At 40.6% G+C, this 26,539-nt stretch overlaps 1 protein-coding gene across 3 annotated transcripts in view; it reads right to left on the reverse strand.

Annotated features, from left to right (window-relative positions):
• The window catches only part of ADCY5 (adenylate cyclase 5), a 224,259-nt gene that overhangs the window by 50,580 nt on the left and 147,140 nt on the right, over positions 1–26,539 (reverse strand). For 2 of the 3 annotated variants that reach the window (XM_067299310.1, XM_067299313.1), the window contains exons 4-8: positions 13,416–13,527; positions 13,116–13,243; positions 9,248–9,406; positions 9,008–9,046; positions 8,069–8,210 (exon numbers count right to left, since the gene is read on the reverse strand). In XM_067299310.1, the coding sequence (XP_067155411.1) occupies positions 8,069–8,210; positions 9,008–9,046; positions 9,248–9,406; positions 13,116–13,243; positions 13,416–13,527 (580 nt within the window). The remainder of the gene's footprint in view (positions 1–8,068; positions 8,211–9,007; positions 9,047–9,247; positions 9,407–13,115; positions 13,244–13,415; positions 13,528–26,539) is intronic. The other variant, XM_067299311.1, reaches the window with a different exon arrangement.

The following is a 26,539-nucleotide window of genomic DNA, read 5'->3' on the forward strand; positions in this document are numbered from 1 at the left end:
CAAAAACTAGTCAAAACTAGTGCTGGGTGACTCTGAGACATTACTTCTACTTCATGTCAATCACTTAATTAATTTGAAGGGAATAAAAGACCTCATACAGTAGGAACACGTTTATTGACACATCTGGGTTGAGGTAAGGCTGGGACAAAGGGGTAAACATACACTTCTGAGATCATTTCTAACCATGACATCAAGCACCATAAATTATCCATGGCTACATGAACTCTAGCAGTATTTCCCCCTTTACCTTTTAAACAGTTTATACAGAATTGTGAACCACGTTTCAGCACTATTTCCAATCAGATTAAAATATATACATAGGGATAGTGGTTTTTTGCTTTCCCAAATAACATACTATGCTACTATATTATCTTGAGCAAAGGGACTTTGTTTTTAACGTATCAGTACTCATATCAAACATTTTTTTTTACAACTTGACATTTTTAAAAGTTGAACCAAGTTATTTTCTGCAAGATCACTTGTTCAGTGGATCATGAAAAAAATAAATTCTAACAATGAAGAATTAAAAAATTCATAGTTCCTCTATGGAAATTTAGGAAGATCCTCACTTTGCTTCTTCCTGGTTAAAGGACAGCATGAGGACAACTTGCGCACAGTGCTACCTAAGGCATAAGAAAACTGGAAAGAATAAAGAGAAGGAATAGGTGATACCTTTCAGTCCTCCTCATCATAGATACTACCAACAACAGGAGCAGGTACAGAACTTTCTGACAGTAATGAGTTTTTCAAATTTGACATGGCTAAACTCCAAAAGATGCTGTGGGAACTTTTTAAATCTGGACTCGCAAAGAGACTGTAAATCTTATTCCCAGAGGTTTTATTTTGTTCCCATCACTGGTTCCCACACACTGAGCTACAGCAATACTATAGCAAAACTGCAGAAATAGCTGGGATTTTCTTATACTGATCGATGGCATCAGGCATGCCCATGTTACTTTTTTACAGTGTATGATAAGATTTTGCAACATATGTGATGACTATCAGTGCAACAAAGCAGTGAAATATGAGCATGGATCAGACATTTCTGATTCAGCTATATATATTATTCCTGAAATTGCCTTGATGTCCTATGTGGTCACCCACATGTCAATAGGACATCAAGACATTTCTTGCAATGATACATGTTGCAAACCATTGCCTTCATAAATCTACATTAATGGAACCTGGCTGAATTGTGATTAAATCACATTAGACTGATGAAGTTTTAGGAGACTCACATGCACAACATTTAAATGACCACTCTGTTTCTTCAGCTGGATGGAGTTCCAGGACACTATTTAGAAAAGAATAAGAATTGTTTTTCTAGGAGTTACAGCCAAAGTTTGTTGAGCTGTTTTAAGGCCACCATCAACAATTCTTCCTGAAATTGTTGTGTACTTACTATTGTTAAAAGAAACGCCCGTATTTACTGCAAATGAAACACATTAAAGAAGAATAAACATTTTTTCAGTTTCCCTACTTTGTGCAGTCAGCACACTGTGTTTAGTCAGCATTATTGCTAACCTGTTGACAGTCACATTTAGTTCCCACTTGTGTTCAACACATAGCATTTCCCCAGTTTTCTGACAATTTTCAGGACAATCGAATTAACTGCAAACCTAATTTGCTATTAAAATCCTATTTCCCTTAAACACAGATCACTTTCCCACTCCTCCAAAGACATACTTTTCCACCGTTCTCAGACTAAAGCTTTTATCAGTTATTAGAACTGATTAGAAGAGCAGCTGTGAAGCTTCTGGAAATTAATTAACGCAGCAGAGCAGAAAGAGCAGAAACATCTCAATAACCACCCAGGTTACATGCTTCTATACAAACTCCAGAAACTTGGGCAACATGAGAATTTGTACTATTGGATACTATAAGGATAATTAAACTGAATATTGTGATACATAGAGTGTATGTATCACAGAACAGCAGTAATGACTGGGACAGAAGTTTTGAGTAAAGTGCATTTTTCCAGAAGGATACATACAAAATTGGAGGAAGTGGGGTACAGCACTGTGTGTTAGGAACTCTACAGGATGCAAGGTAAATTTAAAAAAAAAAAAAAAAAAAAAGGATGACATGAATAAAATAAAGCCAGATTGGGTCAAAATGACTTTGGAGAAGGATGAAGAAGTTCTTCTGACTAATCCACTAGAAAGCCTAGGGTTAAGTTTGGGTATCAAAACAGATGTGGTAATAGTCTTAGCAATTCTAGCTGATAATTCTCTGTCTATCTGGAAACATCGACTTTCCAGACAGAGAATGAAGATGCAAAGCTAGTAATGGAGGAAGGGCAAAGACCTCCTTGGAGAATTCTTGTTTCTTCCATGCTAAGGTACTAAACCCAAAAGGAATATATATCCCAAACAAATGAAAAAAAGTGAGAGTCTCCAGACTGAGATAGCTGAAATGCTACTTCAGCTATAAAACAGTGAATAAGGACAGAAGTCACCCCATAAAATGAGGATAACAGAGATTACAAAAGCTACATCCATCTAGAACTGAAGGAACAGATTGTCTCTCTTTTCAGATAGTCACCACCACCACAGTAGAAGGAAAAGAGAAGAGGGATCATAGGAGCAGTGTTATGAAACGGAAAATATGGCTAAGTTGGAAGCAAAACTGAAGTGTAATGTGCTGAAGTAAAAAGGACAACCTCCATCCCAGATCTCTGCACAACTGCCAAACGCAATTTCAGTTCTGGTAACAGACACTTTTAATAGCTATTTAATTAGAGATCGTGACACAGAACTGCAAATGCTGGGCTTGGATTAACAGCCTTGAGAGCATCCAAGATTTTCTAAACAACAGAAATACAGTAGCTCACTGGCCTTGTTTTTTCCACAGAACATTTGACAGAGTGCCGTGCTGGAGGTTAGTGGATAACACAGATGGGGAAAAAGAAGTTGGGCAAAGAGCTGGTTTATAGTGGAAAGGCAAGAGGTGGTTTTGAGTGAGGAAGTATCAGGCTGGATGAAAGCTGGTGGTAGAGTTACTCAAGGATCAGTCTTAGGGCAGATTTTGTTTAATTTTTTCCTCATCCCATCTGGCAGAAAGTGAATTAATGATGGACTTTGCTACTGAGAGAAGCAGAGGTAGTATCTGATACATAAGAAAAAAGCAATATTAGATAGCACTGGATACTTGAGGACTGGAATAATAGAAATGGGACTTGAGACATTCAAATGTAGAAAAAGCAAGATCATTCATTTAAAGACTTCAGTCAGAAACTTCAGTTAACTATTAGTTATCACATTAGTTCATCACAGAATAACTATGAGACACCAGGGTAATGGAGCTATGCAAAAAGTAAAGGTTTCCTTTGATGACCAGGAAAATAGACAGCTTTCATTGTGAGAAAAGATTGGAGGAGGAAAAAAAAAAGGTTGAGAGGTAGAGAAGGTATACGATTGAAGTCTGTAAAAGAATAGTTTTAGGAAAGAAAGCACCACAAAAAGGCGATTTCAAGCTACAAGAAAACTTTGACACAAAACAATAGGTGACAGTTGGAGATGAATAAATATAAACTGGAGATTAAAGGATGTTCTCAGACATCAGAGCAATCACGTCCTAAAACAGCCCTCTGTTAGCGTTAATGGGAGCAAACAAACCACAGCAGAAGATTGAGCGGACCTTTATGGTGGAGCTTGCTAAACTTATGACAAGAATTATCTGATATACATATTGCCTTCAACAGCACTGATGTACGTTTGCTGGCCCAAGAGATTCTTTCCTTCCATGTTCCTGTCTTCATTGTAGCTCATATGTATCTTTGCATTTCTTACTTGCTTTGAGGAACAGCAAGGTAGAAGATAGTGTTGATTTATAAATGATATCCACAGACATGTAGGTTTACATTGCAATGAAATGCATGGGAATCACATAGTTAAGACTGTTTCATATTTTTAATCATCTCCTTATAATCTTAGTTTAAGAAAGTGAAAATAAATGCAAGAAAAACAACTTTGCACCTTTGGACCTGTGTTTTCAAAAAAAAGAAAAACAGCTTTTATTTGGGGGAACACAGCACTGGAATAATGAAGTGACTCCTGCACTTCTCTGGGGTATCCAAGAAGCCTTTTACACAAGCAAGTGCTTACTCATAAGTGCAGCAGCATCAGAGGACAGAGCAAATAGAAAGGTAAAAAGCAGGTTTAGGAGGGAGAAAGATGAGGAGAGAGAAATCTGAACAAACCAGATTTTGAATTTCTACTGTTTATTCTCTTTCAATAGAAAAAGATCTTTCTGCGTATCAGAAAGTAAGCCAGGACTTTTTTCAGCTCTGGAAATGTTATTTTAAAGGCTGAGCGACCAAAATTTAGCTATTTTTTTCCTGAAACTCAACTAAATATATTTTAGTTAACAGCATCTTTAAGAAGGAAAAAAAGCTATTTCCAAAGAAGCAGCAAGTCCGAAACACGTGAGAGTTCCTGGAACAAAAATATTAGATAAATGTTCCTCCCATTTACTCCGTGCCAAAGAAATGGCATTAACACAAAGTCATTTAATGGCTGAAAAAGTCAAACAAACAAAAAAGGAAATTCAAAGTTATGATTCCCCATAGCAAACAGTAAGCAGAAAGGGTATGACAGCACATGCTGTTACATTTTATGCATTCATTTGAACTGATATTGGTGGGTTTCGATGGCTATGGGACTGAGGGACCTGATATGCCTATGTGAACTGAAGAATAGCTCAGACAAACAGTTAATTAGGTCATCTATTGGGATAACGCAAATTATCCTCAATGTGAATTAGATCCTCTAGCATACACCTTTAATTAAACTGAATTTCTGCTCCCATTATTTTGTATTCTTTAAACTCATTTTGTTATATACATATTAATAATTATTCCAGTTCATTGAGCTTTTCAATGGAATTTACTCACTACATATAAAGGAAAGAATTATGAAAAAGTCTGATGGTCCATATATTAAAAAACATTCAATGCCCCATTCATGGCTGACTTAAGGTATGAACAGCCATCTGCTGAGGGCAGTAAGAATATTTTCCCACTGACTGATTTTACCAGAACGTGCAGATGTAAGATCTGTTTGAAATTCAAACTCTACCAAATGCAGAGACCAAGCACGAGAAATAAGAGCCCCAAAAGGTCAGTGTTTCAGGAAGTCACAGCTAAATAAGATGAAAGCACTATCCCAACTCCAGTTGCAGCTAAGCATCTTGTGCTTTCTGAAAAGGCATCAGAATTGCATAGCACGATGCAGATGTAACTTATCCCACTTGAGCTAACAGAAGGATTTGAAGATAAGACCCTCCAGCGTGAGCTTGTACTGCTTGAACTGAAGAACTAATAATGTTGTTTGGAAGTTGAGAGCAGACTTGTTAATTAGTTAGCTAGAGAGGGACAAGCCCTGTCACTCTCTGCATGAAATGCGCAGACACTGCAGTGGACAGAAAGGCAACTGGCAGCCTGAGCAAAGGAGGTGTTAAGATATCTTTATCACCTTGCAGAAATCAGAATCCAATTGAAAATCACCTACCAAAGCACCCACCAAAAACCATTCTTATGGGAACCTGATATAACCAATGCCCTGGGAAGGGCCAAGATTAAAAAAAACCCAACAACTTTCTTTTCCACTCAGAAAAACAACCAGCTGACCAGAATTGAAGCCATGTGAATAGAACAAGCACAGGGTGCAGGAAAATTTTAACCTGCCATTGTCTGGGCCCAAGAAGAAAACAATTAAGTAAGAGATGATTTATGTTTTCTCCAACAGAAGAGCTGCCACTAGCCCAGATCATGATGGCACACATGCCGAGCTCCCTTCTGTGAATCCTGGGGCTTGTGTATAAGGATAGCAGGAACCCAGACACGACTCACAGGAACCCATTACTAAGCTAGGTGAACATTTTATGGCTTTTACTGGAACAGACTCAAATGAAAACCTGGCTAAACACATCACAAGAAAGTCATTAAAATCAAGAAGGAAAGGAAGGAAAAAGTGAAGTGCTAGAACTTTGCCTAGCATCTAGCAAAATATTCAAGGGAGACTGTTGGCTACAGGAGAAAGCTTTTTTTCACTTCTGAGCTTCCTATCATGTTAAAATGAGTTTTTAAAGAGGGAGAGAACTTTAAACTATTCACAAAGGGATAGAAAATGGCTATAGGAGCAAAAAAAGTTGCAGTACTAGAATGGGCAAATCAGGAGTTACTCAAACTCTAAACACTAATATCCATGACCTTGGGTAGCAATTTCTTCAGTACAGTAATTACCTAAGCCAGGTGCATGTCCCAGTTATTAATTACTCGGATGCAGCATGTGAGAGCAGCATTATAGTAGTGCCAAGAAACTGCAGTTAAGGGCTACATTGTGTAATAAAGCTCTAATAAATACAGATAAAGTAGTGAAAGAATGAAGGGAGGCGGAGAACATTTTTATTTTACACATGGAGGACCAAGGCACAAAGATGTGACTTCCCCAAAATCAAAGTCTGGAATGGGATCCAGATCTCTCCTGAGTCTCTGTCCAGTCTCCTAGTCACAAGACGGCCCTGGGTTAAAAAACTAAATCAAGTCCCAAGTGTTCTAGGTCTCTGTTTTTGAGTGTTTTGTTTACACAAGGAGCAGAATCCTGGCGTCCACCGTAGTGTTCCTCTTCTCTCAACAGAGACCTTCAGTCCTCCGCAAGGACATGCGAGTGCATGCTCCTGATTCAACAAGTCAATATAACTTCTCCACCCCTGAAGATGGGCCCTGGCCATAAGGCTCTTTTGCTTTATGTTCCTGAATGTACCCAGCAATGAAGAGGTGTTTTAGGCACAAACATCAGCTGGCCCACTGACAGGCAGCGATGCTCAGGAAACAATAATCTTGCACTGCAAGTCCTAATCCTCTTTTGAAGTTTGACAATTGTTAATGAGATTTATCTCATGAGCAGATAAAAACCAAAACATCAGCCTCTTTCTTTAACAGATGATATGGGATTTTCTTAGAGATTTTTTACACAATATCCATTAAGGAGATCTGAGGCTTCCATTCTCTCATTCTCTCAGAAAATGAGGAAATGGTAGCAAACAATTTCTATATAGGTGTTACAGTTATTCATAGGAACCATGCTATTGGAACATGTCACAAACACTAATGCATTTAATCTCATGGTAGCCATATTTATGGCTGTGGGAAGGTTTAATTGGTCTTAGATTCAGAAACATTTGAAATGATTTTTGAGTTCAGGCCAACCTTTATATGCCTGCCAGTACTCTGAATGACAATGCAGTGTCTATGATGCAGAAATGCCTTACAGAAACATTACTGGGTAGGCCCAACTAGATGAGCAAAAAGGTCATTTTCTGGTCTTAAGGTCTACCGTTATTTGAAAGAATACAAACTAGCGATAACATAAGCCTAATTTGTGTTATGGGCAGCGTCACTTCAAAAAGAAGATTTATTAGCTGAAGTCCATCTGAGTTTGACTTGACTCAAGCTCAAATCAGTAGTGCCCCAGTAGTCTTATTCTGTGTAGCTTGACTCATTTCATACCAATGGGTATGATCTCATCCCATCGCCACAGTGGCCGTCCAAATCTTCCCATCATCAGAAACAGACCCTGAAAAGCGATGATAAGAACTGCCCTAAATAGGGAGCTTTGTGTTTGTGGCAACACGGTGAGCAGGTGGGCAAAAGCACCTCTGTCTGTACTCTGATACTACAGAGATCTTTGTGTTTTCAATCTATTGCTTCCTATTGCAATCTAACTTGCACAAGCATTATATTTAATTGAAAAAAATATATCTGTATTAACAACATTCTCACAATGATTTTGAAAACAACTGAGGACAGATTCTTTGATAGAACTAGAAAGTGCTCTGCACAGAAACCTTATGAATAAGGTGGCTATGTCCCCTTCTACACACATAGAAGTTCAGGAGGAGGAAAGTGAAATAGGAATTTTTGTCACTGGAGGTCAGGTAGTCAACAACTTGTACAGGAACAGTCCTCATTCATCTAAAAAGACCGGTGTTCACTCTGCTTTGATGTGCTGGAGGGCATCCAGCTATTAAAAGTGTCTAAAACTTGCATTAGTTTGTTTGCTCTTACCCGTTTCTGGCTGCACCGTACAATCAAGAAGGTCTCGATACTGTGCTCTTTCAGATAAGCATTGCGTTCCCCTCCGAAGCCCAGCTCCACCTCATAGTCTCCATTTAGATAGTTTAGAGTTGCTTTTGTTATGTGGATGCGCCTTGAATGAGACAAAAGACAAGCTGGTTTTGTAATCTCTGAAGAGTTATTACCTGTCTTTAATGCCCGTTCCTGTAACCAACCGGTCCCATGTTCTAAAACAAACAAGTAGTAAGAAACAATTTATTTAGTCATGCCACTACTCTTACAGATGTAGTGCAGGATTTTGTCTATTTTAAAGGAAGCAGGAAGGGAGGTATCTTCTTGAAGAGAAGTTTTCATATTAAACATCTTCCACATCAATTTATAAGTACCTCCTTAGATAAAAAAGCACTCATCCTTTTATTCACTTTGCTCTAACATACAGCAGATATCTTTTACAGAAAATATATGCATTTCACAAGGACATGTATATGCACCAGACACATATAATATATACTATAGCATATATCTTGTTTGTTATATCACATTAATCACTGTGGTACCAGCGTACCTTGTAGAGGTATCCTATGAAGTACCATAGTCTTATGCTTTCTTCCAGAGCAGAGAAAATGTGGAAAGGCATGTAGAACAATTTTCTCACAGGGACAACTTGGCAGCAAGTTAGTCTTCAGTTGGTCCATAAAGGGGTAAAAAAGAACTGATTCTGATCTCTCAAAGGAATGTTTCAAAACAAAAAGCTAGTCTAAAATAATGCTTCTTATAATATCCACTGATAGCTGGTATGCTCTCCAGCAAACACTATTAACATAGTCACATCTGTAACCATGACCAGCTCTGCTAGTGTTCACACAGAGACCTATTAATTTCTGTTGTATCTATCAGCTTTGTTTCATAGAGAATAAATTCAATTCTTACCGTAGAAGGATGTGCCCATCTTGGGATTTGGTAGATTTTCTGTAACCGAAGACATGTAGACATGGAACAGAATAACCTTGCCAACATCTGTACACATTTAAAATGCTACACCCACAGTTCATTTTATGGCAGACATACAGACTGCCTGAACCTCTCTCCCTCATTTCCAGATCTTGCTATGAGGTGTCAGAAGCAAAATGACATATGGATTAACATGACAGGTTTGATAAAGCAACTTACCCAGCTTTGCCCCCTGCCTCCATGTGGTTGGCTAACGTAACGTCATTTGACCACACATCGAACTGCCACTTTCTCAGGCCCAAGACCCCGCAGTGAACTCTCCCACTATGGATTCCAACCCTCATGTTGACATTAACTCCTGTCACCTCCCGGACTAATCTGAAAAGAGATATGGGAAAAGAAGGACATCACTAAGAACTGCATGCTTGTAGTCAGTGGCACAAACTTACACCCAGAATTCTAAAATCCATAATGACCTATACATTATTCAAGTATACACAGAGTGCTCTTCATCCACAACACCAGGACGACAAAACAAAAATGGATAGGCTGTACTGCACTTTGATGGTCTGGCTGGCCAATCTAGTGGTAAATCCTTAGTGGTAAATCCCCTAAGGTCAAGTTGGGAACTCATGAAAAAATTCTTTGGGGCAGTGAAAGGAATAAAGCACTGGTCTCTGAGCTCCGTACCAAAGCTGGACATAACCTGCCAGGATTCTGACCCTCACTAAAAGTAATAGCCTGTTGCAAAGAGTAAAAGGAAATGATTTCAGAGATCTTAATTTGTCTGTATGGCACCAAGCATCAGCTGTTCCACAGATGAAATACGATACGTGTGTGAAATACCCCACTGCAGTTGGAAAGCTCGAACAGAGCTTTATAGATGCACTCAGAGCAGCAAACCAGAGAACCACATCTATTGCAGTCACTCTAAACAGGCAGCTACAAATACTCAAACTGATTTTAATGAGGTCTTGGATGCTCTGCTTACTCCCAAGATGACTGCTGGAATACTTTGTGGGTTTTGCCCTTTTAGGGCAAAAGTTAACTTCAAGGGCTGTTCACATGGAAAATATATTCAGGAATGTGGGTAGGGGAAAGTCTTGATGAGGCCATCAGAACAACTCAGCTTCTTATTATTGCTGGTCACATCATTCCCAGAATATCCACATTTCACAGGGAAAACCACCTACATCACACAGAACAATACTTTTCCATGTGTTGTTATCTCCTTGCAGTGTGAAGCTGCATTTTGTACCTATCAAATTTCAACCTATTTGGCTTTCAAGTTCATCTAGTCCTTTCTGAACTACAGCCTCTTGATAGATAAGTCCTCCCATCTTCTTAACATCAGCGCAATTTTAATATTAATGTTTTAGTTATTAATGAAGATGAATGATTGAAGATAGACCAATTCTGGAATATAGTTCACTCCTCACAGCTTAATACGTGTCCCTTACAAGACTATTCAAGACCATTTCTCTTTGAAACAGCTCCTACCATACCTTAAAATTCCTTTCTCCTTACAATCCCTATCTTCTCCTGTTTCATTAGCTGCTCACAGAAGTGACGTTATTTTTATTAACAAGCTGCTGAGATACCTCCACCCTCTGTAGCAGGGAAGGGAAGCTCTATACTGGTGAGGTGCCAAAGGCTTATGAACTGAAAGAACTTCAACCACATCACCTTGGAGAGCAATAGGAACTGGGGTAATGAAAATGCAGCTGCAGCCATATCCCTTGCAAGGAAAACTGCAGCTGCAGTGTGTGTACAGCATTGGGGTGGGAGGAACAACACACTGCAGGAGTGCTACAAACCCCATGCACCCTGGGCCAAGCCACATTACTGACAAGACCTGGGACCTTCTCCCAGTATAGCTGTTGAGAACATGACTTTTTTCAGACTTTGCAGATAAACAAATGAGCTTGGTTATCCTTTATAGACAAATGAAATATCCTTTGCTACCTTTATTTATTTATTTTATTCCATTTATACCAATAGTACAGTGAATATAATTCTGTCTTTCTGATCTGGGGCAACACTCCCTGCTGTTACTGTGCACAGATAAAATAAAACTATGGACAGGACCCAGCACTGGTGAGGCCTGCAAATCAATGTTCAGTAAATATCTGTTACCTTAATTGTGAAAACTCTTATCTTGATCCTTAGGGCAGGAGGAAGAGGGGGAAGCAAAGGCAGTGAGAACAGCGAGTCACATTCCAGATTTAGATAATGTTGTTAAATACGTTCACTGTACATCAAGTGTGAAACAAATTTTAAAGTCTGATGAAGAGCTATTTGTAAACAAACTCAGTGCACTTCAGCTCCATGCTTATTCCAAGGTAAGGTGGGTTGCAGTTAATCAACGAAGTCTAGATGTCCTAGGTGTTACGTAGCCTTGTGGGTGATTACAAAGCAATGTGTCAAGGTCTAGGGATTTCACCAGGCCACACAATGCAGAAAGTGAGACTTTTCTGGTTAAACATAACGTTCACAGTATTTCCCTCATAGGGCAGGTGACCAAGAATCATGCCTTTTAGCATTTGACAAGACACCTCCTCACCTGCTACTTAGTTGTGCTTTGCAAGGAAGGCAGAGGATCCTTCCAAGGGCTATTGAAAACAACTTACTTGGAACTGCTTTTATTTTGTATTTTGCATACAAACCCCAAAAGGAGACTGGTGCAAAGCAACACAGTTTAAAACTGGGAAAGTACAGATAGTAAGTCTTGACAGTGCACACTGCATACAAAGCAAAGGAATGCTGCTGCGTACTGCTCTTTGAATGGGGTCTCCTAGGTGAAAACTCTGCTTTTCAAACTATGCACTAGCGTTGTGAAAATGAGGCTGAAAAGTGTGGATGTGCATTTGCGTCCTTGCAGAAATCATAATTATTAAGATGTACTGCATCAAGCTCAACAAATACGTACTTCTAGTTTTTATCACGATGAAGTGGAAATTCAGTCAATTTATTGAATGGAATGATAGGAAAACTGCAAAGAGACCTTATACTTCTCTGTTAGTACCATCAACACTTTAGAAGTTGCTTTCACAAAGAAAAAATTAGAAGAGAACAAGGCAAAAAGAAGCAGTCTCTGTGAGGCAAGGACAGGGTAGATGTTAAGGTCAGCTCAGTTACCATTCCAAACTGAATGAATGTTGTACCTAAACTTTCAGTAAAAACAGTGACATTGCAGCCAGAAAGGAGGACATGTAAGACAAGATGGATAACCAGAAAAAAGGTGTTACAGAGGCAGAACCAAATTAAAAGACTTCAGTGCCTTCAAGACGACCAAATAATCTCCCTTCCCTGAATTCTGAAAGAACTGGGATGTGAAAGCCCACGTCTAATGCAAACAATATTCAATATGTCCTCCAAGTAACAGGATTAGATACGGATTGTATATTTGCTACTCTTTAAGAAGACAGAAATAGTCAGGACAAATACAGGACTGTTAGTCTGACCTCAGGAGCAGGCAAAGCTTCAGAACAGATTTTAAAAAGAAAAGCTAAAGACAGGGAAATAAATGGTAATAAAATAAAAACACCATGGGTATCTCAGGTAGTGTCTGACCAACATGACGACTTTCTTCAATAATTAATTTGTCTAAATTAAGTCTTGGATCTCACCTATTTGGTACAGGGGCACATGAAGGAGGAGTAGTTAAACTAGAGAAGAGAGAGCTTAGCAGAGGAATTGCGAGGCAAGAAAGAAGCTGGTTTAAAGACAGGTAAGTGCAGAGTGATTGCAATTTAATAAAGTTATTATTAATCCTCTGATTTCACATTTCTGTAGCTCACTCGAATTCTCCTTTGGGAATGAAACTTCCACTAACTACAATAACCTTTGCCTTTCTCATTGGGAGATTCAGTTCTGATATCCACGTGGCTGTAATGGAATCAAGCATCTCTCTCTCTGCTGTCAAACCTTTACTGTGTTTTGTTTTCCGGTTCCAGTGGGTCTCCCTTTTTGTGGGAATCAGTTCCCTGGTTTGGCTGCCTAACTATTAATGCAAGGAAGACCTAACTGGAAAGTGAATCTGCTTGCTATTCGTTCTGAAATTCTCCACGAGGAATACGGTACTTACGAGATGGCCTCTATCATGTCCATTCCCATTTCAACACAGCAGTGTGCATGGTCAGCTCTTGCTTCTGGCAACCCAGACACGCAGTAATAGCAGTCACCCAGGATCTTGATACGTAAACAGTGGTTCTCCTAAAAAAATAATAACAATAATAAAGGAGAGAAAAGTATTCAGCTTATTTTCATGCTTGTAATAGCTTGCCTTTTAGGGCAGTGAATATTTACAGAAATCCAGTGAACCAGCACAGTATATCATTCTTGCAACAGGAAAAAAAATATATCAGAATTATAATAGAAAACTTACAGCTGCTAGCTTATCAAATCTGGCAAAGAGCTCGTTCAGCGTCATGACCAGCTCCTGAGCAGTACACTGGGAGGCCAGACTTGTGAAACCCTCTATGTCTGCAAAGAGGATGCTTGGGAAAAAAGAGAAAAACAAATAAAAGCGTCATAAAATTTGTTGCCAATATTCGTGCAAGTTCTGGAGTGGAAGTCCGGGGGTGGGGGGCGTGCGTGAAATAGGACTGTCCCCGCCCTACAGGAGCAAGGAGATGAGCACCCCCAGCACCACCTTATGCTGCCGCCTCTATCACAAGTGAAGTGCGGAGGGGCATGGCCTCATCCCCTACAAAGATTAGAGAGGGACAACAAAACCACAAGCCTCCCACACTCCACCCCTGTCCTGTGTCCAGAAAATTTCCAGTATGTTGGGAGCCAGTGGCAGCATGATAACACTATCAACTGTTCTTAATACCAAGGCTCTCCTACACACTGAACAAATTAGCCCAGCTATGAAGTCAACACTTACCCATTCTCTCCACGTCCCTCAATCTATCAGCTCAGTAATATCGCCTCTGCTTTAACCCTGCTTCAGAAAAACCACATTCCTCTGCCCGCTTCCCCCACTGCCAAAGCGGAGCCACAACCTAAAGCCTTCCTCTAGCGAATGAGCGTAACCTGCTTGCCGCAGCTTTCCCTCCCGCCGCGGCGGTCGACTTTCCCGCGCATGCCGTGGCCCCGCGACCGCCCGCAGGCTGAAATCTACACTAGTCATTGCTTATCTTTTTTGCTTAGCTTCTGAAGAACTACAGAAATAATATTACCCATTTCTCCTATGCCTTCCAGCCGGCTTAGCCTCCAAAGCACTTTATAAAAGCAAACACCTATGGTCATAAGTTGCTCTCAATAAGGCAGCAACGCTATTGCAACAGGGAGACTGAACCGCTAGCACCAGCCCAGCGCCGCCCGGGACAGTCCTCTGAAAGCCACTTGGACTGGTTTGAAAGCAAAATTATTTGAATCACAAGTATGAATAACAAATTCATTTCAATTAATCAATTTTACAAAGATTCTTCTTGTAACCTTTTTCTGGAAAAAAAGGTTTTTGTCTCGTTGATTTTTGTCTCGTTGATAATTATTACAGTTGAAACATTGATTTGCAATCAACATAGCCATTACGCTAAATTTGAAACTGCTCAGTATAATAAGTAGCAGACTATGTCTATATCTACATATATCTAAGGAATTATATAAAACTATACAAATCATAAAAAACTATTTTAAAATTCTATAAAATTTATCCATACACACATTTATAAAAATATAAAATTCCTAAGATATACTTGTATATTTTATTGTATTAAAGCAGCGACTAGTTGATTTCTTCTTTGAAGTTGATTATTGCAGCAAGCTGTATTTGGATAGAAACAGAAATTAAAAGTGTAAATAGCTTGCACTTTAGAATTGTTTTCTCTTTGTAAAATAAAACTCTAACATGTTTTAGGCAAACTGGAGAGGCTATGTTTTCAGCTGTAATTCCCCATGTCTTCAGACAGAAAGCAAAGAAAACAAGAATATTTTCACAAGCATTTTTTGCAAAAATCCTGAAACACATTTCAATTTTGGCATGCTTTTTCTATTTTTCTTCCACATTTCAACCCCAATAAATCATCAATCAAACATATTGCATTAAATATTTCTTCACTAGTCAGACTGAAACTCAAATGTACAAGAAAAATGCAAAAGGAGGAGGAATGCAAGCATGTCTGAATCAAAATATATTTTGCCTTTTTTAAAAACACTTGAAAAAATACACACAAAATAAATCAAGATCTCACATGTTTACAAATAAATGTAAACCTCCCAAAGAAAAACACTTGAAACCAACCAAAACACTAGAGATGTTCATATTGCTCACCATGCAACTGAAGTATGTTTTAATATGTATTGTACAAATAGGAAATTTCTCCAGTTCTTGTGGCAGTAACAAAATGTATCCTGTTGCAAGCTGAAAAATCTCGATAATGGTTCTTTAATAGCATTGCTAACTTTTCAGGAGTGGACTAGCTGTTAGGCACAAAAGACGCAACACAGGAAACACGAAAAGCAATGCAAACCCCTTTATTCAGAGGGACGGGAATTTGCTCCTGTTTTGGCACATGGCAAATTGCAAAGTTCCTCACCTGTGGACACGTTCCCACTCTTTGCTTGTAGGCGCGTTATAACAGGCATAGAGGAGGAGTACAGAGCAATCGGTACTCTGATGGTCAGAGAGCAATGGGTATCGCCAAAAACACTACGCAGGGATGCCCTGAGCTGCCTCCTCCTGCCCAGTTCAGAAAATGAGCGATAGTGTAGCGTACTAATAAACACAGATGAACGACTCAAGGTTGTCCTCTTTCCCCTTTACTATCACGCTGGATAAATGGATCAGACATTCCTCAAAGTTAAATCACGGCAATATTTTCAACCGGTCAAATGAAATGATCTGCAGAGACCTGTGGAGCTGACCTACGCACAAATTTATGCATTCTCAAGTTGAAATATTTGTCTACAACATTTTCTTAAACTTGTAACCTTTTACAGGTGACCAGCAAAGTACTCTGTTCAAATTCAGCAGATGTCTCCTTCAGCTTGATCCTCACCCTGCAGTCACAGAGCAGTACAGTTGCAAGTCAACGTGCAGCCTCTGGCTGAGTGCTAGAAAAGTACAATTATAAGCAGCTACAAAAGGGTTTATTATGAGAATAAAACCTAGAAAGGTTGGATGATGGGACAGCAGCAAAACCTGAAGTTAACACCACCTGATGCTTTATAACCACCTCTGGTTATAAAGCTAACATTTACCACATGAGATGCTTCTCTGGATAAGTGCTTTGTCTGAGGAAGGAGGGCTGCATGAAATAGTTTCAACAAAACCGGCTTGATCATTTCGGAGAGGGAAATCAAGGAAAAAGAAGTTTGGTTTTATCCAAAGTAAAGGAATGAATTGCAAGAATTTTTTAGATGCTTCAGGTCTCTTCATGCTCTTGAACATGGACATGAGGCTTAGCAATAAGGGGAAGAGCTTCATCTGGCATGTGCCTTTTGCCGTTTGCATGAAAACCTGCTCATAATGGCTTACATGTTAAGTCCTTTGCACGATTCAGTTTTTGCACACTTTGCGATTAACGCGAAGGCGTCTACCTGCAATCCTGGGAAGATGCTACCCGAACCGAGCATGATGCATCCTCTTCTCCCTCTTCCCTGTCAGCTGACCAAGTAACGTATGTACCTCCCGCAGCACCAGAGCATGGTCCATTACAGGTGTAAGACAGCTGCGGCATTTGCTGTGCCACTGAATATCTAGGCCACTGTGCTGTCAGGGGATCCTGCATGGGCTCTCAACGTTCCCCTCCTGGCACAGAGGCTGCAGGGAAGAGAAAACCTCACCACGGTATGGAAAGGACTGTGTGGGAGTTGGCAGAGGATGGGGCAATGATCTGGGAAGTGAAGACAGAGAGGGAAGAGACAAGTTTGTGGCAGCAGCCTGGGGAAAGAACAGCACACAACCATCAGAGAAAACAGTCCTTTCGAACAGGAATTCAGGCTGAAGCCTCTCTGTTCCTCTGCTGTCAACAAAGAGCTCTGAAAGCCACTAAATCACGTTTTTACTCCTTTTGCTTAATCTGTTCCCGCAGCACGCTCCTGCTAGCACTGTTCCTGCAGCAGAAACAACCCCTAGGTTTGACAGTCCAAACCCTACTAATGATCCACAGGGGAGAGGAATGGGGATCAGTGGACATGCTGCTGTGCCACGCCACTTCTGTTACTTCTCTTATTAACCCCAGTAACCCTTAAATTCACCCTCCTCCCGGCAAAATATCCAACAGCCCAGAAACAACTACAAAAAAGTGCATTTTTCTTACAACACCCATCAGAAAACAGCACATGAACCTCATCCTGTGTTTAGACAGAGCTTTTCTTTAGAAAAACACCTGTTACACCTCCTTACACACACACAAAACGCATGCGGTGAGGTTGGGAAAACATCTGACTGTCAGAACACCACTCAGTCCTGCCAAGTTATTGCATGGAGAAAAGGAGCCTTAGAGATTTAATTGCAGGGCTTCCTCCCACCCCCTTAAGTCCTTACTCCATAGTTCACTTTAGTCTTTCATTTCAGACTACCCTTAGCAATGAAAAGTTTTTATTAAAGGATGATGGTGATGGATCATTGAGATGAAGGGCAAGACTCAAGCCAATTATTTGTGAGTCTTCAGAAAGCAAGGCCTTTCCTTGCTGGTGGGAGCACAATGCCAGTAATAGGCCTTCTTTGTGCCAAAATTCAAGACAAACTGAAAATTTGGGGTAAATGACAATGCTCAACAAAAGGCCAAATGAAATAATTGTGATAGCTATGAAACCTCATGGGATAAGTAGGTGAGTGGTTTAAAAGTACTATTAGCAGAAAGCTGCCTGGAAGGGAATGACCATGCAATCTGCAGCCCGTGTTTCAGCAACATTTATCAGCCCTGAGTCCCAGTCCCTTCATCTGGAAGGACATTGCTGTGTGGAAAAAAACACTTTAACAGGTAATTAAAACGTTGTAACAGCTTCAGAGCTCTGAATAGATTTTCCATATTGTCACTGACTTCAGAATTACCATCTGATTGGAGTTTGTCCAGTAGTAACCAGGGCATGACCTCAAAAAGACAAAAAAGGGCTTATTTCTGGGAAGCAAAGACAAAAGGAGGGGTTATCTTTCTTTCTTACACTTTTTTTTAAGATTACTGATGTTTAATTTTGGTTGAAAAGTACCACAAACTGTGTCATGGGATAGAGGTGGATACTTTCCTAAGCGTAACCTCAGGTCCTTCTTCCAGCAAGGACTGGCTCAAGATTTCATAGCTGTATCTGCCAAACTGAGTTCTGTGGCTGTTCCCCTGTGTGGCTCACGACAGCACAGGGGACGAAAAATAACAGGGAGCTTGGCTAGCTCCCAGCTCCTGCCATCCCCCTCTCTGCTTAGGACAGTCTGCTACCTGCCTGTCCTCACCCACGACCTGCTGGTGGCCAGGTAGCTGAGGACAACAGGAGGACCCTCCATGCCGCACCACCGAGGCTGGCGGTGTGAATTCCCCTGGCCGCTTAGTCTGTGCTGCTGAAGCTAGGTTGTTACCACTGTAGATCATTTAAAACTAGCTCCTGTAATTCAGGTAGTCATCGCTGTGACTGCGCTACTAACGTACCCTGGGGCAGAAGCAGGGGAAGCTCTTTCAGATGGCGAAGGAGAAAGGTCTTATAGCAAGAGTGCAGGAGGGGAGAGATGATCCTGCCAGAAAGCAAAAAATTTAGTAAGGAATAGGAAGAGCTGAGGACAAGGTGCGAAGCAGCAAACCCACGTGAGATTTTTTAGAAACCACACACACCTACAGAGAGCGATTTTGAACTGCAGCCTTAAATGACTGAAGCTGACAGAGTTATCAAAGGAGGGACACGACACAGCCAGGCTTCCCTGCAAGTGCAGGATTATTCCAAACGCAAAATTAAATCATCAGTGCTTCTAATGCAAAAACAAAAAAACAGTCGCGTTCTATTTCAAGACATGTGCGTGCCATGCACGCCAGCCACAACATAAATCAAGTAAGGCAAGAAACACAAACCCTATCACCATCACAACGGTAATGCCAGTCATGAATATAAACACCATGTGTTACTGGAAACTGAACACCACACGCACTGCATGGGAAACAGAACAAAACCCCAGACTCGGCGAGCTTTAATGACTTGCAAAAACAGCAAAGTGCATCTGACTGCATGCGAATCAAAGCCATGGTGTTTTAGTGTAACAAATGGCACTGAACAAGGGAAGAGAAAGTTCATGTGGCATAATGAAATAATCATTGCGCACAAAATAGATGTGCCCTAATGTGCATGCGTGAGCAAAGGTGTAACGAGAAAGTCATCTGCTGTAGACACAATTTGCCCATGACAGTGATTTTACTGGGTTGATTGCAGAGGACAGTGCCTCAAAATGTTGCTGTCGCTTTGCAACACCATCTGCTGCTGGGGGTTTTGCATATTATTGAGTGATACTATGAACAAGGAAGGAGAAAGAAGGATGGACTGAGATGAAAGCCACAAAACTTTCGATTGAAGGGTCGGGCCCTGTAACAAAGACCTAGGTTTTCCTGAGCAGTTTGGTAAATGGGCCAATTTTCACACCTGGACATTCATTTAAAAGCCAGTTCCCAGGCAGCAGTGGGAGCCCCGAAGTTATTGTCCAGCTAACGCTTGAGTGGTATAAACACAGTGTTAAGTTCAACCAGAAGGACCCAGAGGTGGCATGAAGATACACTCAGTCTCCCTTTCCTAGAAGAGTCATTTGGGGATGACAATGAGGCAATGACAACCCCGCAGGACAGCCTGCTCTCTTTGGGCACCCTCCTGGTGCACAAAAAGGATTTCAGCTTCCAGAGTCACAAAGCGAGAATCTCACAACGCCCTTTCCCCCTGGGAATTTAATAACAGCAACAACAAAGAACAAACCAAACCAAGAGGAGAACAAGCTTACCGCAGTGGCTCAGGTATATCGTACAAAGTGGCCGTGGCTCAGGGAGCACGCGTAGGTACAGCAGCACAAACCCGAGCCAGGACAGCAAAGCCCACCTCAGGAGGAAAACCTGGCCTGCACAGATCACACCACGCTGACTGACCGCATGGTGACTGGTGCAGCGAAGGCTGCTAGCTAGGTCCAGACTAACTCAGGTCCCTACAGCATGTCAGCTTTGCTCTCTAGGGATGTCTATATGACAAGCTAACGTCTTGGTCTTAGTCTTCGCAATACAAAAAAAACGTTCTCCAGAGCAGCAGGACACCAGACACAACAGAGGTTAAAATATTTCCTTTTCCTACAGTCATGGAAAAAAAAAAAAAAAGCAAAAAGATAAACTCTCTCTTTCCTAAACTTATATGGTCATTTTGCAGAAGATCCGTTTACTTTTGGAAATCACCTTTTGTTTCAAATGGGCTCTAGCACTTCTGTGACACATCAGCTGGCACAGCTCCCCCTCGGGAGCAGGACTCGGACATGCGCAGTGACACTGCTCCATTTTAGGACCAGTCATGCTGGCTTCCACTTGCTCAAGAGGATGAGAAGACATGTGTGCGCACAAATGCTATGGTAAGGAAAGCAGCACATCCTTGAGAGAAAGAGTAACGCAAGGCAGCACAGGAGGAAATAAACACAAAAAACCTACAAAGCCAAATCCCTGAAAACTGTGGGCCTTTTCACCTTGTTCTTCATAGCAAGAGACGGAAAGCCCCCTGTCCCTCTTACAAAGCAGCCAAAAATGTAAACCAAAAACACATCCCATATTCAAGAAGTGCACTCTGCAAGACCATGCCAACTGTAATTTGGTGACAGTGTAAGAACTGACCTAAAAGCAGGAGACCAGCTGGTTCACAGAGACAGCCGTGACAACGTGCAGACTGCAACCCACAGTGCCACTGAACAACACAAGCTACCCTCCTTGCAAAGATCCAAACCACAGTGCTCTATGTTTTCTTGATTTTCCCATGCTTGCTCTAACACAAGCATTACCGAACAAAGGTTAGAACTGCCTGGGGGACACAGCTGGAGGAAAATATATACAGCATAAACTCTCAGCATTTGTGACTTTAGCTCTGCCTGCTTTAGTAATGTGCTTCTGGCAATGCCCAGGTGCAGGCGTCTAACCCTTCCGGCATTCCCAAGAGCCGGTGCGAAAAATGGCGCTGCATTTCCCTCCATGCTCAGTGCTCTTCATCTCGACGCCAGTGGTCTGTCTTTCACTATCAATACAAGATATGAGAAGAATTTAAGATCCTGAGATAACCAGACAGGAAGGGAAGACTGGAGCAATCGTAACAGGAAACACAATTTTCCTATGACCTTCATAGGTTTGCAGGATACAAGCATTGAGTAGCAACCCCAGTTATCAGAGCTTGCTTATAGCAAAGTAGCATCAGTACTCGTTTTTTATTTTAAACATGAAAAGCTTGCTTCCCTCTCCCTCTAAACATCTTGAGTTAAAAGATTTTCCGATTTCAGCAGGCTATCTTTAACCAAATTGATTCCTCACTGGAAACAGGAGTAATAAATAGCCTTTTGGGAAGAAAAACTATTTGAGGAAGGCAAAACAAATAAAGAAAGATATGCAGTGGCTACTAGCCAAACTATAGGTGGAGCACATTATAGATATCTTCAAGATGAGCGGAAGGAATTTTATTACTCCATTTTTATTACTCCATCGTCACAAGTCAAATTAGATGTCACTGTCTGCTGAACATAAAATAGAAATCCAAACAGCCTAAATGAGATTTTGGGTTATTAAGAAGGAGCAAATTCAGACCTTTATCATGTATCTAAGAAGGGACTGATGGGAATGTGAAAACATTTTCCAGTCATGTAGGTCAGGGAAAAAAACATATAAAGAAAAGGGTGCCAAATCTGTTCCAACTCAGAGGTAGTTTAGGAAGGCAAAGTCCAAGGATACACAAGGCCTTTTGCAGAAAGCGCAAGGGAGCCCTACCTACTGCATAGCTTTGCTATCAAGGTGTCAATCTGTGCAAACAACCATGCTGACAGCAGGGTATATCAGCTCCAAATCCAAGCGGCATTAACAATGACTACACGTCTTCTCTCAGAGTAGGGCCAGACTCATCCTGGCCTGCCTGACTGGTGCACAAGACTGTTGGCATGTTTGTTCACCCAAACTGGAGCAGGATCAACCCACACCAAAATAAACCTCAGATCCGTTTGTTCTACAAGCCTGAAATTCCAAACAGTGTATAAACCAGAAAGGAGAAGTCATGGCAATTTCTGGTTTTTAAACTTCAAGCGTGATTTTGCTGTGAATGTTCTTGCAGTCTGTCTTCTGGCTTTAGAGCAATCTTTTCCATCAAAAGCCTGCCAAAACCCAACAAACACAAAGTCAGAGCTAACAGAGCTCTCCAGGAAGGGGATTATCCATTAGCACCATGGCCGTAAGAGGCTGGTGCTATTCCTCCTTGCCTGGCTTTGAGAGCACTGCTTGCAAAAGTGACTGAAGCCCTGAAAGCAATGCAACAGAAAAGAGAAACAACCCAAAAATTAAATATTAAATAAAGGATGGCCTGTTGCTGAGAGGCTGTGTGCCAACAATCAGTCAATCAATCACCCGTCAGAGATGGCAATGGACTTATAAATTTTGGCATGGGCAGTTAACAGTTTCATGCTTCTATCTTGAAATACTGGGTGAAGCACAAGGGACAGAGATTCTGTAAGTTCCATCTAATCAAGTTTGAGCTTTCTCTTACATATTGTCCAGTTCTTTGTCCCTTATGCTGAAAAAACATGCTTTTTGCATCTATTCAAATCACAATCAGGCTGTTTTTCCCTGGTATCATGGACATTTAGTCAAACAACAATGCTTTTATGCTCCTTACCCAAAAGCTGCAGTAATTCTGCATGCTGTGGTCATTTCAACCTAACTTTACCTTTTCCTCATTCCCACCACTAGCTTCCCCAGTGTCCTGTCCTTTTGTGATTTATTTACTTTGCAAATTCTTTAAGTCAGGATCTCTTTCACTCTTCCTGCTGAAAAGTGACTGCACTGTGAAAACATTGCATTAGTATAGACATGTCATAACTTATAACCTTAAAGATCAACTATGCCTTTCCTATAGTTACCTAGTTTTCCCAAAGAAGGACACCAGGGTACACACAAATGTACCAAAATACGCAGAATGTTTCACAGATAAGGTGAAAATGGACAAGTGATGTGATGTTCTGTACAGATACCTACCACTCATGTTTAGGAACTTACTACATCAATAATAGCGAAGTGGCCACCCATAGTGACAAGCGACCACTGAAGAATAGGAGCCTGATTCTTCCTGCCCCTTCTTGGAACAACCGAAAGGTGAGTCGATCCCCTGCCTCCTCATTTTCATATTTAAATTTATTCAAATGGTTGAGTTTTAAAAATGACACTGGTGAAACTGGAAGCAGAAATATACCCAAGGAATATAGAGAAACTTAGTGAGCCACAACTATTAGAAGTTACTTTAAGATGTATTAATGCCACATCAACGGAAAAGAACCTTAAAGTTAAGACATCTTCCTTTGTTAGTTATTCTGAAAGGTAAAATGGCTGTCCAAATAAAATGGTATAGCTCATTAGTTGAGGGATCAACTTGCTCTTAGTTAATAAACAAACCTAGTAATAAATTTAATAATAAAATGTTTAATTTTCAGTAAGAAGGGGGATTGGCCTTAATTTCAGAATGAAATGAGAAGGAGAAAATCCCGCAGGAAATTGAACTCATGCTATCTGGGTATTGTACACTTCATTAATATTCCTTACTTGATAAGAACCAGTAATTACAAGATATACAAAAGTCATGAGCAAAGTTCTCCCAGCTTTACAGGGGCTACAATTTAACTTCAAGGGTTCTGTTTCCTTTTTAAAGACCTACCATCACATCTCATTTGATCAGCAACACTTGAACTGATATATCTCTGCATTTCCCTTTGGTAACACAGAAAACTCTAGCTGTCATGGAGAAACAATAAAACTATAATGAAATACTGCACAATCAATATCAGCAATAAAACCATTTGCACTTAGAAAGCAGTATTGGTAAACTCACTAAATGAGTATTTCTATGGAAGACCATCCTATAATAGGAAATATTACATTCTATGTATTTATATTATATTGTATGTATATAATATTCTATGTAATATCCCTAACTACCTGACATTCCAAATACATTATTTCATAGATATTAAGTAGTGTTAAATCTACTTTATGGCATTCAGATTATATTCTGTAATATCAGAACACATTTGCACCACTTTTGCTTCCATTTTGCTGGTTTAGATAATAAGTATCCAGACACCTTGAGGCTAATCTTTGACAACCCATCATTTGACTTTGTGGTTGGTTACTTAGCTGTCTCTGCCTCAAATTTCTTTCTTTATAAAATAAAATTGACCAGTGCATCTCTAGCTTCTTAAAGCATATAAGTCTTCACGTAAAACAGCATTGGGAAATGGCTAAAATGAGGAAATATTAAAAAACATTTTGAATTTTACAAATATGTAGTGAGAAAACAGACTTAAAGAGACTGGCCCACTCCAATCAGTGGAAAAAACAAACAAGCCATGGCTCAAAAGACGTGACATAATACAACTTGCAGCAATTTCGGCACTAAATGTGTGTGTCAAACCTCAAACACATTTAGGGGAAAGGGTGTGCAGACAGAGAAAACAAATGCGAGTCCATTAACACAATGTGTAAGCAGCCTACAAATCTTTACACTCAGTCATCAGCACTACAAAAGCAATGCCGGCCACACCACTTTACAGAGGCAGCAGTATGGTATATAAAGAAGACATATAAAGGGGCTCCAGGCCATGTGGGAAAACTACAGCAAAGAAGGAACCTGAATCCTGGCCTCATCAATCCAGGGAACATCTGCGCAGAACGGTTTGTCGAAGCAGGGACAGTGGCAAGGCAGGTCTGCCCACTGCAAACGTGAGTGTTTTTAACTTTTAACTGGATCTCCCCTGATTTCTGCAATCAGTAGTTTCTTCTCATAATGAGGAAGGCATATAATTTTATCTTGATTTCAAGAGAATTACTGTAATTGCCATCACTAGAATAATAGATCTGCATATAAAGAAATAGCTTTTTTCTTGCACGCTCCATTGGAAAATTTCATTTCTGTGTTAATGCATTAAGATATTTCACTAAGCCATTTGCCTGCTACTCTCGATATTTGCAAAATATCAGCTCCAAATGAAGCTCCCGTAAACAGTTATTAGTTTGCCACTGCACTATTACCAATAAAGTCAACAGAGTCTGACCAGATCTTTTCTGTAACATAGAAAGCCACCTTAGAGATTAATGCGTCTCAGACCATAAAAATAAGGGGAAAGTTACTGGGTCAGACCTTTCTGCCTAGGCAAAAGCAGTCTAGCCTATTTCTGCTCACCTTGTAAGCCTCTACACAAGCAGCAATTTTGGTTTGAAGATTAATTATAGAAAACAAAACAAAGTGCCTGGCATTTGAAAGGATGAGCTCAGCTCTGACAATAGCAGGTGTCACAACTTTAAAACACCACTGTACATTCATCTGCTGTACACATAATAAACCTAAATGCAACTTCGAGCAAGGAATGAAATTAGAGACACAGCTGCTAGTGTGCGAGCGCTGCAATGGCCTTTCGCTAAGCTGCATGAGACGGCATTAAGCTGCCGCAGTGGATGCGTGCCCATCTCCGGACTGACACAACTGGCACTAAAACTGCGGCTAATGAGTCACAGGACAAACTGGCTGGGACGTTCTCCGGAGGAGATTTGGGGAGGCCAGGGAGAAATGCACTCACAGAGCAGGAAGAAGTTTGAATAAACTGTCTTATGTGATACATAAAACTGGAGCATGCAGGTCTTTGGTCAGTAATGCCTCATCTACACTTGAAATTTGTTCTATGGTATGTTTGTTAGCCATCACAGCCATACGGGTCCTGTCCCAAGCACAGATGCACTCAGGTTTCTAAACAGATGCTTTGGATTAGAATAATTTTCCATGACAGTATTAAAATGTTAATAAAGTGGTATATATGTACATAAATACATAAATGCATGCATGCACGCATATACACACGCGCGCACACACACACACACACATATATATATTTATGGTGGTCTAAATGAATATATCTGTGCCGTCCCTCAGGGAGCTGTATCACTTGCAACTATACTAATTACCAGGGTACCAGTTCCCAGCACAAACATGGCCCAAGGCTGTGAGGCCGTTCCAGGGGGATGGCAAGGGGAGAGGAAGGAAATGGAGCACACAACCAAAACAGGAACTGTAAAAATCTTTGAACAAAGTGGAATTTGCAAGATGCACACTAAGGCAAATAGCAGCTGTGGTGTTTGATGTTTGTGTAGCTGCTTTTAATGCTCCTATAGTTCAGATATCAAGAGATGATTCGCTATTCTGAAATACCAAGCCACTCTCCGGAAGCCTGAAAATGCTTAGCACAGCCAGACTATTTCTTATAGACCACAAGAAAGAAACTTGCAAAGGAGCTAGATTCTAAAAGCCAGGGCAAAGAAAGAAAGAAAGAAA

The sequence above is a fragment of the Apteryx mantelli genome, chromosome 6, assembly GCF_036417845.1.
Source record: "Apteryx mantelli isolate bAptMan1 chromosome 6, bAptMan1.hap1, whole genome shotgun sequence".
In the NCBI taxonomy this organism is placed as follows: domain Eukaryota; kingdom Metazoa; phylum Chordata; class Aves; order Apterygiformes; family Apterygidae; genus Apteryx; species Apteryx mantelli.